This window comes from Elgaria multicarinata, chromosome 9, assembly GCF_023053635.1.
Source record: "Elgaria multicarinata webbii isolate HBS135686 ecotype San Diego chromosome 9, rElgMul1.1.pri, whole genome shotgun sequence".
Taxonomy (NCBI): Eukaryota; Metazoa; Chordata; class Lepidosauria; order Squamata; family Anguidae; genus Elgaria; species Elgaria multicarinata.
The window spans coordinates 13,767,456-13,782,536 of NC_086179.1; the positions used below are offsets into that span (position 1 = coordinate 13,767,456).

Genomic DNA, 15,081 nt, shown 5'->3' on the forward strand with positions numbered 1-15,081 from the left:
GGGTGCATGCATCCAGAAATGTAAATACATTTAAAACTGTGCAAAAAAGTGTGCACATTAGTGCATATGCTACAAAAATGCATACGAGTTTCTGCACTTTTTAAAAAACCACATACACACAGAGAGAGAATAATTGCCAGGTCACACAGAAGTGGGACGGAACAGGCAGCACCTCAAAAAAGCAGACAATCTCAGTGAGACCAAGACTGATAGATACATCCACACGTAGAGCTGAAGCCTAACCCCGCACGCCTTCGGAAAGCACCAGAACTCTTCCCAGCCAGAGCAGATTTTAACTGCAAGATACGTATGTGTGTGTTTGTGTTTAATTAAATGTGCTGTTTTTACTTTAAAAACAGCAACACCATTGTTAACTGTCTTGGGAAGAAGCAGGAGATAGAACATGCCACATGATAGATCCCTATCTGGGGCATTGCTAATCAAAGAAGAGTTTATTTCATCATTCCAGATGTCTCAGTTTAATGAGCCAAGCCACATACAACACGCATAGAGGAAATATAACACACACACACACACACACACACACACACACACAGAGGCAGAGGGTGGCCCACAGATGGGAAGAACTTCTGGAACCCCAAATATGATAATTACTCAGACCTTGAGCATGCCACATAACTCTGAAAGATAAATGCCTTGACACTTTAATGGAAATCCAACCCACTTGATTCTGCAGCTCAAGCTTAGGTGGAAATCCAACATAAGCTCTAATTAGAGTAGACCCATTGAAATGAATTGGAGTTCAGTTTGGCAGGACTAACTTAAATCCCATTCATTTCAATGGGTCTACTCCAAATAGGACTTAAGTGTTATGGCTTTGATCCCTGGCATCTTGAGTTTAAAGGCGTAGGCAGCAAGACAATGTGAAAAAGCCAAGTTTGCCGGACACCCAGGAGAGCTGAAGCCCGTCATTGCAGAACTGTCTTCCCCAATGGAAGCCCCTCCAGACATGTTGGATTACAACTCCCATCGGCCCAAGCTAGCACAGCTAATGGCCAGGGAGAATGGGAGTTGCCATCCAAAACTTCTGAAGAACACCGCATTGTGGAAGACTGGAGTCGATAATGACCTTAATCTGCACTTTTCAAACTATTGCACAGGTTGGAACTTTGCTCACCGACAGATTTTGCACTTCTCTGAATTTTGCGCTGCTGTCCTCGGCGGTTTAAACACATCGAGAAGATGCAGCTTGAAATGTACAACTTGAGAGAAAATATGCATTTAAATGCATGTGGGAATATGTTTTCTGAGATTTTTTATTTTTTGCCAATCCGTGCCGAAACGGAACAGAACGGTGGGTAAAAGCATGCAACAGTGACACAGATAGGAAACAGAAAGGTCCGTGCATCCTAGCTCTGAGCTGGTATAAGACTCCTTTCTGTGTAAAGTATAGAAATCTCCGATCTCTCGGAGGGGAAATCAAAAAGGATTCTTCTGAAACAGTTCATAAAACACACACTTGAAGCATGCATCCCATTTACATTGCTGACCTGAAGCCAGCCACTTTTTAGTCACCCTGCTCCTGATGCCCTACTGACAATTAGCCCCAATTTACCAGTAGCCATATTTTCGCTGCCCTCCGGCAAGACTGAGAGGCCCTTTTCACTGCTTGTGATAGCAGGACGGCATACAATCACACTAACCTTTCCTTATCCCCATTGCTGCTTGCAGCCCCGCCGGGTGCTGAAGCGGTTACATGGAGCAACGAAAAAGCTCACACATCCTGCTTTACCCTTGATAGTTTAACTCTTAGCTGAGGAAACAAATGTTCCGACAATTATATTAGAGATGATGATCCTACAGCCTCGAAAATCCCGCTAAAGCCTAGTTATGTCAAACCGCTTGGACGTCGTCCCATTGGAATCAACAGCTTGAAACTGCCATCAGCTTACAGTACAGTGAGATTATCTGGCATTTTATCTTGCACTATAAAAGGTGCAAAGTGCTTTACAACAAGAGCATAAGAAAAGCCTAGCTGGATCAGACCAAGGGGCGACCCGGTCCAGCATTTCTGTTGCCAACCGTGGCCAGACGGATTTTCTGCAAAGGCCGCAAGCAGACACAAAGACATGAACCCTTTCCTCTTTTCTGTCCCAAGAATCTGAGATTCAGAGGTTCACAGATTCTATTTAGCTATCATAGCAAATAACTCTATATCCTCCAAAAATGTGTCCCTTTGAAAAGCAATTGAGGCCACTTGCTAACATCAGTACCTGGATTCTGGTGGCAGTGAATAATTACACTAGCATCGCCTTGTGAAGTTTGAACGTAGTAAATCTGCAATATGAAATGACTTGATTTGCACCTTGTGGGCTGGCATCCTGATCGCACACAGCTGCCCACTTCTCTAAATGTAGTGATACAATTCCTGACTTCTTAAACACATCAAAGCACACATTTAAATAGATATAGCTTCGGCTATTGGGAGGTATAAAAATGTAATAAATAAATAAATAAATAAATAAATAATATTGTCACCAAAAATACACATTGAAATAAGTATTAGCTATGTATTTAAAGTGGATCATTTAGAAAAAAATTACAGCTCAATATGGACAAAAAACATAATTATGGCTGGAAATATGTGAAATTCACAGGATGACCACAGAAGTAAGACTGAAAAAAAAAAATCTATGGCAGAGGAAAAACTTGAACCCGAAGCCAGAAAGTCTACCTACTATAGTAGAAAGAGATGCATTTAAATGCATATTTTTGATAGAATACTCATTTAGATAAGTATTAAAATAGATATTTAAGAGAAACTCTTATAAGAAAATCACAGATTCATATGGAAATGTAACAGAATTATGGGTGAAACTCACACAGACCAGAAAGAGGTAATTTTGCCCATCATTACCAAGGTGTGTTCTTTACTTGAGACTGAAAAAAAGAGAAATTTTGGCCAAAGACCATAGAATTTATCTATAGCAGAGGTAGGATCTGAACACAACTCCCAATTCTGAAGCAGACAGACTACCTACTATATTAGACTGTTTTTGAAGAACCTGAATTTGAACTGTAAATCAAGCTGTTCTCCATTCAAATGCACAGAGAAGCTTTATCACCCCAAATAGACCAAACACTCTAAGAATTCTGTTAGGCAATAGAAGGCAACTGCCTTCTTGTTCAGGACACTTTGCAAGTGTCCAGAATTAAAAGATTGCTGTTAAAGATAGAATAAAAAGCACATACACACACCAAAAAATTAACTGAACGGCTGTAGTAAAAAATACAGGGCTATATAGCATTTCACAATAACATGAAGAGTTAAATCACCTTAAAATACACACCAACAAAAGAACACCCACAACTCATAGACAGAAAGTATATGGTTGTGTTTATATATTTAAAACCCGGCATACCCCAAAAATTTGAAAATGCAAGACACTGTCAAGAAAAGAGTAAAGAATATATATAAATGTGGTGGTTGGTGGTGGTGGGCAGGGAAGAAGCATGGACGATTCCTATATATCTGTAACAATAACCAAATATTAAAAAAAACAAGCAACTTTACTAACTCATGTTTGAAAGATCTACGAAAATCAATTTGATCCTCCAAATGACCGTTGTGGTGGTGGTCACCACCACAACGGTGTTGGGAGCCAAATGAAGAGTTCACACTATTACAACGCCGTGGATCGATGCTACTGTATTGACAAAAGGACAAGTCCCTGTTCACAAAGTTGCTTTACAACATAGAATCAACGGGCGACATGGAATGATTCAACAATGCTATATACCAGAGGCCATAAGTCCATCTGCACCAGTCCATGCCTCTACGTCCCTAAATTAAATAATAACATTTTCTACTGGGACTCCATACATCTGTGGTGGCACTTCAGAAAGATTAAGGATCTTTTGCGGTATGCTTGTTAACATAATTGAGGAAGCCTTGGGTTCAATCCTTTGATCTCCCTCTTAAATTATGTGAAAGACTGAGTTCCTTAAATAAAACACACCTAGTCCCTTAAATAATTCACCAGGTGAATTATTTAATATAATTGTATCAGCAAAGTCAGAGTTTGCCAGACACAAAACATTTCAATTAAAGAAGAATGGCTTTTGGAGGGGGGAAAAATCTAGGATGAAATAAAGCTGATATTTGTATTTCGGATGCCAGGATGTGAAAGGTTAGTGGACACCTTTAGCAAACTATCTCCCAGAGCAATTAGGACCTTTACTAAACTATTCCTCCCAAGAGAAAACCAAACCAACAAGGTTTCATAATCAGTTTGAATGTAGCTTAAACTGAGTTTATTAAGGTGATTTCTAATTTATTATAACACAGGGAACTAACCAACCAAAGTTAATGACCCAGCAATTTCAGGTGTGTGTGTGTCGGGGGGGGGGGGGGGGGGGAGGGATTAAGTATGTGATTAACTCTCACACTGAAATCAACTGGACTTAAAAGTATTCATTTCAGCTGGAGTGTGTGCCCTTCATATTGGGTATCACAAATGTTTTATAGACTTCTTTGTGACGCTTTAGAGTTGACCTTTGGCATGCAATAATGAATGAAAACGAATTCTGACAACAATTAAAAATATAACGTTCTATGCTTTCATTCATTTCGTGAACCTAGCGATGTGAGGGCTTAACCCTAGAAATGACTTATAATTACCTCGCGTAACTAAATAAATCACGGGATTGAGACTGATGGAATCGCAGGATGGACTTGCTCCACTTTTCCCGGTAGAAGCTGCTGCGATCGCTCTGTCAGCACACCATCACAGTTACACATATCTATCAGACGGGAAGCCAATAATCTCTCTCTCTCTCTCTCTCGAGCAGGTGCAATGCTGATTTCCAAGGTGTAAAATTACTAGCCGTTGCTAATGCAATGTACTTGCACCATTCTTTGGACTTTTGCAATTATTATACCCACCCGCCCCTACAAATTAGCTGACAAGTATGGAAGCCAAAGGACATGGTAGCGAGAAAGGTCAAGCACACTCAAATAACAAACAAAGAGACAAAAAACTGTCAACAAGTTTTGCAACCAAATCCCAATAGATTAAGCTTTGATGCTTCTGGCAGTCGGAGTTTCGTTCATTTCGTTACGTGTTAATCCACTGGCCCCAAAGAAGCACACTTCCATGTAATTGCCCCCATGTTAATGTCATGATTTACCCACCCACCGACTTTATGGACTTTTAAATTTAGCCTGGCCTTTGCAAAAAAAAACCTCAGTATTGAAAATCTTTTTTTTAAATAATTAAAAAAATCAGCCTCTTTCTCTCTCATCTATTCCTCTGTGAACAAATTTATGGTGCAACAAGAATGTGCCGTTTTGGACACAAGCAGCAAGGGCTGCCCAACCTGGCAAAGGTTTGGAACAGAATATTGCTGGGGTGAGACGGTTATTTGCCGGAATGGAAGTTACTGTCTACACTGCTCTCAAATAACCCCCTAGTGGTTGCATTTGATTAAGCATTGCCTGCTCTCCAGTGGAGAAGCAAGTCAGACGAAACAGGGTTTGCAACAGGCAGAGTCAGCAGAGGAAAAGATAAAAATTGGCCTAAAAATGAACTAAACTCTGAACTGATCTTAAGGCTTTGTAAGAAGCCAACGTCTCACTCAAATCACTCAGACGCACCGACATTCAACAGCAATCATTTCCTCTTCTTTTTTAAATATCTAGCAAGAATTCACACAAAAATTTGCAGCTTGTTGTATTATTTGGTACAGCTTGGTCCTCAACCCACTTAATCCAGAGTATTCGAAAAGGAGCTAATTTAGACCATGTTAATTAAAGAGCACAGTTTCAGAGAAAGGGGGTGGGGAGGAGTTTAACCAAGTTCCTCTATATACTAATTGATCCAAGCTGATTTTATTTACCTTTGCAAGAACGTGTTTTTAAACGCATGTCCGTTTATCCTCAATCTGAATATCGGAAATGTAGGCTTGTTCCGAACAGACTTGATCAAATCGATTTTATATACAGATTCAACTTTTTAAAAGGAAACCCTTCGCACGAGTGTCAATGCAGTAGAACTATTGGCAACGTTCTGCTACAATCATAATGTCATCAAAAGGTACAGGACGTCAGCATAACCTGTATTTTGGGGAAGAGGTTCCTTCGGAGCTTTATAATTATGATCGAGGGGGAGCAGGGTGGGACAAGAAAATATCAACTTCATAAAAGGGTGTGGGGCTTTCAATGATTCAAAATAAGTAATGTGAAAATCGCCCAAACTGATATTTTCCCATCAAGGATTTACTTTTTTTCATCTGTTGGTACATGCACATTTCCCAGCTAAATAAATGCAGCCTGATCAAAAGCAAAATATAGATTTCCCAGGGAGCCAAGAGAAACTTATTCAATCCCTATCAAAAAGCACCATGGCTAAAACAACGAGACAGGTTGTCACATTTTTAATAAGGCTCTGACACAGATATGGCTGCTAGTTAAAAGCTCCCCAAGAAGCTGTAAATACCTCATGCATTCATTATGCTTAATGTCTCTGGACAACAGGGCGAAAGAAGGAAACAACCTCTCAGCTTTTCAAGGTAGCAAGCGCACCCGCCGTACTCACCAGCAAACGTTTTAAAGTCGCATGGCTTGATGCGGGGAGAGCACAGGCCCCCTACCTACCCCTCTCCCTGTCACTCTCAAATTAACCCCTTGAGTTCCAGTGACAAGCAAGCCACCCGGAATCTGGTCGTGTTAAATTCCACATTTTGTGCAAGCGCCACAAGGCTACTGCCATGGGATGAATGACTCCTCCTCTCCCTTGCAGAGCCGTTTTTCAGCCCTGCTTTGCAACAGACAAATTTATTGAAGTCTTCCTTCAAATCTGCACAGGCGGCGAAGCTAAAAACAAAACAAAAAACCCCTGCCACACAACTTGTAGCCAACACGTTTCCTAGAGATCCTAAAAACCAAGTGTGCTAAATCACTTCCAAAATAGTGCCAAACAAACACACTGAAAACTCATTAATCCTTCTGCCTAAGCGCAGAGAGACGTCAGCAAGCTGAATTTTGTTTGGCCCAAATTGATGTTTGTAGTGATTCCCCAGGTCATGGATACAAAGCAATGCTCCGGTCTAGAATACAGGAGAGGCGACAGCATGGAGATTAAATCACACCGAGTGTCAGTACCATTTCATATTTGAGCTTTTTAAGAACATACCTACAGTACAGCCAGATGTGATGGACTCCAGATGTGACAGACTACAACTGCCAGTATCCCCAGCCAGTAAGGTCAATGTCTGAGCTGGCTGGGGATGATGGGAGTTATAGTCCAACACATCTGGAGGGCACCAGGTTGAGGCTAGCTCAGCTGCTAGAGTCCATTTCCTTTAGAAGACCATTGAAGCAAACACTCTGACCTGTCTCACTGATGGAAGGGGGTCATTTTTTCCACGTTCACAAGGTAAGCAGGGTGGAATGGGGTGGGGGGGAGAGAACTGAGATTCTCTCTTTCTTTCCTGAGAAACTTTAGGTAGCACAAAATTGCAATATAAGAGAATGATCTTATCATCTAGTGGCTTTTAAAAAGCCCCCCAAATAAATGCAGTAGAAGGCAGAGATTGCAAGAGCAGTACAATTCACAATATAATTGTCACCACCTTCCTTGTCTATTGTTGTTTGAATATTCCCCATATATTTTTTTAGAGAAAGTGAATCAAATATTAACTTTGTTTCACATGAAGCACCTCTTTCTTTCCTCGCTCATCTGTGTGTGTGTGTTGTTGTTGTTGTTTTTACTAAGAGAACAATCCACCCTCTACCTTGATGCCATATGAATTCATGTACACAGCTCTGCCTTCTGATACCTACAGCATCTATTCTGTGGGTCAGCAGAGAGGGGGAAAGTATCAATCTGGTCTAGTTACTACAGATTTAAAAATACCCCCCACACCAGGAACATTGTGAAGCAGCCCATTGATCTATTTTTCATTTATAAGATTTTATGGAGATATTCAAAGATCACATCAGGCTTTTCTGAGATCTTAATTGTTCTTGTAAATTTCACAGCAAAGTTTGTAATGCTGGAGTTACAGGTACCTCCCATCAAATGTGTGCAAAAGACAAAACTTCATTCTGATTTGCTTTCCATACCTGATGAGTATAGGCCATATCTCTGTTTGGGGGGGGGGAGAAAAAAATTAAAAGCACAATCCTATGCAAATTTACTCAGAAGTAAGTCCCACTATATTCAATAACCCTGACTCCATTGTAAGTGTGTTTAGAATTCTAATCTAAATCTTTTTTTCTGTTGTTGTTTTTGTTGTTTTAAAAATGAGCATCCTAGCATGAAATCTGACCATTTTAAGTACCTCACCGAACCATACCATAATAATTCCGGAGAAATGGGAAGCTAGCTACAATCTTTCGGAATCTTTTAATTTCAAAGCCTGGCACCTAAAATTGGAGCTGTCTGGAGCTTCTTTCTATTATTTGATAGAGCCCACCTTGATTTAAAAACAACCAAAAAAGAAATTAATAACTCCTCTAGACATGCTGAACCTGTCCTGAGTTGAAATCAACAAACTGTACATGCTAATTCACAGAGTCTCACAGATGTTAATACTGCTACTGATTCATTCCTGCTTTTCCACCGGATGCTGTGGACAGTTTTCCAGGCTTCTGTATTACCAAAGTTAAAAGCGAGGGGTGGGAGAGGAAATGGGCACAGACAGACACCAAAACAAAAGCAGGCAGGCAGAATCAGTTCCATTTCTATGCAAGCCATTCGCTTCCCCATAAAGTTAAGGTGAAGTTCTGAAAGTTTTAGAATAAATCAAAGTGATAGAAAAAAGCAATGAGACATATCTCTTCCTGCAAATAAAAAAAAAATACATGTAAAGAACTTGGTGACTGAGAACTGAACCACCACTAAAATTCCCTAGAATATAATTCTATGACTCCTTGTAGTCCGCTGCGCACTCTCTATAAAATGGGCCTTCTACACACTAGCAACAGTGCAATTTGGGTCTGACAGGTGGTAGCCCTGTAATTTCAGCAAAATGCACACAAAAAGATTAGGCTTGCGTAGGGGAAAGATTGCAGCAGCATCTACCTATCTATGCAATATGGATTTCCATGTGAATCGTACATGTTCTGGTGTAAATAAAATCCACAACCTGTACAGTTTTCCGTGTGTGTGTGTAACTACAGTCAAACACAGAGAATGTAAACAAATGGTAATGATTAACAGAGATATTGGTTTGTATTACCAACTAAAACCACAGATGGAAAATGGTAAATAAAAAGAATTAGACGACAAGGTTTCTTCTTCTTCTTTTTCATTTAATCATTTCTATCTATATACCTTGATAACCACATGTCTGTAAAAGCCAGTAACATATGGAATGTTTAACCAGACCCTTTTCTTCTTTAAATATACATAATAATCGTAAAATTCAGAACACACACCGCATCAGACAAATATAAAAAGAGGGCAATCTAGCTTATCAGCTCAAAACGTTTGTTTCAAAATGAAAATGAAACCTTGTTCTTTAAAAACTGCACAAGGGGTTCAGTGCTAAGATAGAAAGTGCCGTTTACACTCTTGTCTTCCGCATCTATGCAACTCATAGGAAAAGTTTTAAAACACACACACACACACACACAAGTGCGCTTAATTATCCATTTGTATGTATGCTCTTCGGCATGGTCAAACAGTATACTTTGAAGCCTCTGGATGTTTCTTTGAAAAGAAACTAGCAATTGCCAAGTTAACTTAGGGTGTACAAAGATAAACTGTTAAGTTCTTCCAGGTACGTTCGTATCACAGTATTATGGACGGGGGGAAATGTCAGTGATTTTAAACAAAGGAGAGAAATTAATTGGATCAAATAAAACCTTGGAAGGAGTTCAGAATCTCGAGTACAAGGTGTTTTCTGTCAAGGTAGAGTTACAAAATACAGCAAGAGTTTTGTTTTGGGGTTTAAAAAAACAAACCCCCACTCTTGCTGGTTGCAATTGCCTTACATTAATACAGCTATATAACTATCAAGATACACACACACACTCACACATACATATGTTTATAGAAACACACGTGCCTAGATATTTTGTTGTCTATTCATCTGTGCATTCTTTCACTGTATTCCTGTAACTCTTCTGCCTTCTTAAGATGTTTGATGGATATCCCCCCCCCCCATGCTTTTTACTATCAAATTCAGCATTGTGATCACTGAACAGCTTGACTTAGCATATTTTTTACCAGCTGGTCTATCACCTAGCTTGCATTACATAGTCAGATGCAACCAAATGTTTATGCAGAAGGTAGCTTTCATGAAACTTGGGGAGGGGAAGCTAAGAAACATGCATCTTGGACATTTCAAAGCCTTCTTCTTTCTTTCTTTTTAAAATAAAGACCCACTTACAAAATGCAAAGTTTGACTTCCTCATTGCAGCCATAGAAGGGCTATTTGCAAGTTTAAAAATGCAGAAAAGGGGAAAATATGCAGCTGGTGAGGGGTGGATCCTGGCTCTCAAAAGGAAACTGGGCACAAGTGGTTGAGAGAAGGCTTTAAGCATATTTAGAAAAAGTCAAGATTTATATGAAATAAACAGTCCCTAGAGGAGGGCAGAAGCCCAGACCTTGGTAAGAGATAAACTTTGGCAAGGGTAGGCTGGTGGGGAAGAAGACGATAAACCAAATAAGTCGTAAATCAAAATACCAGTTTTGGACACACGGTCAAAGAAGGCAGCTCTGATAAATTCAGAACGAAGAGTTTCACTTTTTCTTCCTAAGTCTACTTTATCTCCCCTTCTGCTTTATTGTTGTTGCTATTATAATAATAATAATTATTGCTCTTGTTGTTATTATTATTAATATTATTATTATTTTGCCTGCTCAAGGACTGATGTTAACTTGCTCCCAGATTAATTACTCCTGTTAGATCAAGGAAAAACATGGGGGTGTCATGTGCTTCCTAGAAACTTTTTTTTGTGGAAGGAAGGATCACATTGGAAGTTTACAGGCATCGCTTCGCCTGCTCCCTCATTCATTCCAGGAAGCGCTTCCCTTCATAAGGCGAGAAACGCTCGTTTTAAAAGAGGAGAAGGAGAGAGAGGGAGGGGGGGGGAGAAAAATAAATAAATACCCAAGACAAAATCTGTCTAAGGCATTGTTGCTTCTCATTATGTAGCAGCTTAATTCAGAGAAGAAGCCGGGAGAGAGGGGGGGGGGGGAGAGAGAGAGAGAGAGAGAAATGAACGGGGAACAGAAAGAGATTGTGGGGTTTTTTTTGGGGGGGGTGGAAAAGAGAGAGAGAGAGATACAGTCACGTTGATGTTCATTCAAATCTCTAACAAAATCCAAAAGGCATCTCCGTCGAAGTAGGTTACAGGACTTTTGGGTGATCCCTTTCAATCTAGTTTAGGGGATGGGAAAGGAAGAGCGCGGGGGGGGGGGGGCGGTGCGGAGGAAGCAAAATAACAAACAGCAAACACCGATCAGTAGTAATCTGACATTATTGCATGCTGGGAGAGAAAGTGTCTCTTTACTACTACGGCGGTTCTTTTCTAGGTATATAATATACACAGGAATATAGCCGCGCGCAGAAGGGAAAGTTGCACTTTCTAAACCCAGCGTAGCCATGGCAAGATTTAAAAATCATCATCATCATCATAAATCATCCGCGTAAAATTTAAGAACACACGCACACACCCGAGCATGCAGGCATCTACTCCAATCGCCTAGACTCACCTTTCAAACTCCGGAGGTAAATCAGGGTCAGTTAGCATGCTGGAAAAAAGCACAATTTTTCCCTTTGTCACAGTAGCCACCTATGATCGCCTCCAACTGAACCTGTCAAGTGAATCCAAACCTCCTAAACCGATTGATTTTCTCTCTAGCTCCCTCTCTCTCTCTCCCCACTCTCTCTCTCTCTCCCTCCCTCTCTGAGCTAGGACTCCTTGACCAGTCTCTTAAAGGGGCAGCACACTTTAGCTGGAGTAAACCGTGTTTAGCTAGCTCCCCCCATAGCTGCGCCACATGGCTGTGGTCTGCCAAGCAGCGGCAGCCAACCTCGGGGCTCGCGTCCGCCTTGCCTCCACGGTCCCCCGCCTCGTCACACGCCCCCACCCCAAACAAACCCTTGCAAACTCAGCTCCTTTCATCGTCCGCTCTCTCGCCCCCCCCCCCCCCCCGCCGCAAGTCTTCATCGCCATCATCAGCACCACCACAACTGTGAGACGCGCACACCATCTCAAGATCATTCCGAAGGCTCACCCAGGGTGGTGGGAAGCAGTTTTCAGACCCCTGCCCAAATCCCGAAGATATAGCTGATATACAAAACCCAGCCTCACTTCCCCAAATGTGCTCAGGACAAGGAGGGGAGAAACCAGTGGCTGAAACTGTACATTTGTTTCTCAGATATATTACAACACAAATGCAGAATAAACAGAATACACGTGTTACATCTATTTCCCCCTCTCTTAAAAATAAATAAATAAATAAATAAATCCTGGCTGGTTTTCCTGCCTGGGAACAACCTCTCCCCTTTTCCTAACATTTTTCTGGCCAAATGTATAAATTTATTTTGTTTCTTCTAGATCACTGTACAGACACATATCACTCACCCACACATTATTTAAATATGCCAATCTAATTCTGCCAATCAAGGTCACACACACACACCCCGGTTCCAATTTATTTTTAAGGAGGGGAAATACTTGTGGCAAAGACAGTGTTCATGTATGTGTTTGTTTTTCGTGTTTGCATGTATATCAAAAAAGAGTTTGCATGAACTCATACCTGCACAACATAATCATTTCTTTAAAGTTGTATTATTAGTATTAGCATTATTAGCAAATTCTACTAGCCAGAACTCCTGGCTTTCATTAATATGATTTGGGACGGAGGCAAGCAGCACTGGAATGGTGTGTATATATCATATGTAACACGCTTCAATATTTGAAGGTCTGTATGCCTATTAGTGCAGGCAGGGAGAGAATGCACAGGTGTGGGCTTATAGCCATCCTTACAAGATGTTGTTAACTACTGTTATTTAACACACAGGCTGTACACACCCATCACTTCACCCTTTCTTTAGAAGAAGGGGGAGGAGAATGGGGAGAATCAGTGGCCAGGAGGAACTTAAACAAGGGTTGCTAAGTTAAAACTGTATGCACTTAGGAACTCATTCAGAGGAGTTAGAAAGGGGCAGAAAAATGGAACACCTAAGAATAATTTTCCAAAAGGCAACTGAATTCCAATAAACAGCTATGTGTATATGTACTTGCATTTCACATTTTCGCATATGTGTATTATTTCCCCCCCTCCCCACCTTGTCTTCGTTTTTTTTTAAAAAAAGAAGAAAGAAAAAAGACTCTCACTCAGTGCAGGGGGAAGAGAAAAAAAATACCCTACACAACAATCAAGCATTGTTCTGAGGAAAGAAAAGCAACTTTGACAGATTGAAATATACCAGAGGCCCCTTCAAGGAAACCTGTAAACAACTTGTCACTCACTCTGTCGGTTTCACTGTGTTGCCCACAAAGTGCTATGAAGCAGCCTGGCAACACCACCATCATTGCCACAAATGGGGGGTGGGAATAATCCTTAATGCCCCCCCTCCCCAGATCCCTTAAAAAGTTTCCTGAGTTCCAAACTCAGTCAAAATAAAGGGACTTCATGGAACAGGAAGCCAGACAAAGGGGTGTTTTGGGGGGGAATGGGGTGTTGAAATCCTCACTCAGCCAGCCACACCGTCACATGCATGTACAACCTCCATCATTCAGGTTGTAGGGGACTCCTACATTTTCTGCCTTGGCCTCTCTTTCCACCGGCCTGTGGATCTCTTTTCATAAAGCTTAATACAACATGGTAGTTCTGGTTGTTGTTGATATCATTTCCATATTGTCCAATAGCTGAAGCCCTCTGGGTGATTCGCAACAATTCACAAAATAAAATACAGCGCAAAAATTTCAATAGACAAAATTTAAAAACAATTTCAACAGCTAAAACTATATCATTAGAAAACTAGAAATGTTAAGACAGCTGGGATGAATGCCCCATCAAATGCCATTAAATGCCTGAGAGTAGAAGTCTTAACCTGGCACCGAAAAGACGACAATGGGCCTGTTCAGACAACACGGTAAGCCATGGTTAGGCCTTTAATGCTTTTGCAGCAAATAGTTAGTGAGCGCATTTAAACCGTGGTTATGTAGCCACCATGGTTAGAAATGGTTCACACAAAACACTAAGACATAACGTTTAGCTCAAAGTGTATAACCACTGTGGCTGAGCATATCATTTGAACAGGGTCAGTGTTGGTGCCATTTGGGCCTCAGTGGGGAGATCATTCCATAATCGGGGGGGGGACCACAGAAAAAGCCCTCTCCCTTGTTGCCATCTTCTGAGCCTCCCTTGGAGGTGGCACTAGGAAGGTCCCAGATGTTCATCATTGGGAGAGGTGCTCTTCCAGGTATTGCAGTCCTGAGGAATAAAAGGCTTTATAGGTTAAAACCAGCACCTTGAATTGGGTTCATAAAAATGTTGGTTATAACCCATAATGTCTTACACACCGCAGGACCACAATACCTGACAGCCAATGCAAGTGGGCAGAAATGGTGGATGGTAATATGTGCCCAACACATCCTCATGCCTCCATAGCCACTCACAGGGCCTTGCTAGACCTGGTCAAGAAAACCGGTGGAGAGGACAGGAGAACTCGCGTTATGAATAACGCGAGATCTCGCCCTTATTCACATGTGAGCCTTGACGAGCTCTGGAGGAGAGCTGTTGTGGCTGCCATTTTGTTTTATTTTTAAAGCGGCAGCAGCAGCGCAGGAGACAGGAACAGTAAGTGGTGTGTTTTTGTTTTTTTAAAAAAATTCTCCTTACCCCCCATCCGCGATCTCGCCCCCTAGCCCTGTTGTCCTTCCCCTGCCCACAATGTCCAATCCCCCACCCGCCACCCACCCGCGATTCCCACCATGTCCCCAGCGTAGCCCTGATGCCCGCAGCGCGCAGCCCATCCGCCGCATTTCCCGGCTACTCGGGAGTAAATCCAGTATCTGAGAAAAGCAGCAGACCTGGCTACAACTGAGACCACAGGAAAAACTGGGCCTGAAGCGGTGCCGGTTACCCCAGGCCC

At 41.5% G+C, this 15,081-nt stretch overlaps 1 protein-coding gene across 6 annotated transcripts in view; it reads right to left on the reverse strand.

Annotated features, from left to right (window-relative positions):
- Positions 1–15,081, reverse strand: part of SOX5 (SRY-box transcription factor 5) — a 606,763-nt gene that overhangs the window by 508,598 nt on the left and 83,084 nt on the right. For 5 of the 6 annotated variants that reach the window (XM_063134786.1, XM_063134785.1, XM_063134783.1 and 2 more), the window contains exon 1: positions 11,688–11,845. The exons of the other annotated variant lie outside the window; for it this stretch is intronic. In XM_063134786.1, coding sequence (XP_062990856.1) covers positions 11,688–11,725 — 38 coding nt within the window. In that variant the 5' untranslated portion in view covers positions 11,726–11,845. Of the gene's footprint in view, positions 1–11,687; positions 11,846–15,081 lie in introns of those variants that run through there. 6 annotated transcript variants of the gene reach the window in all.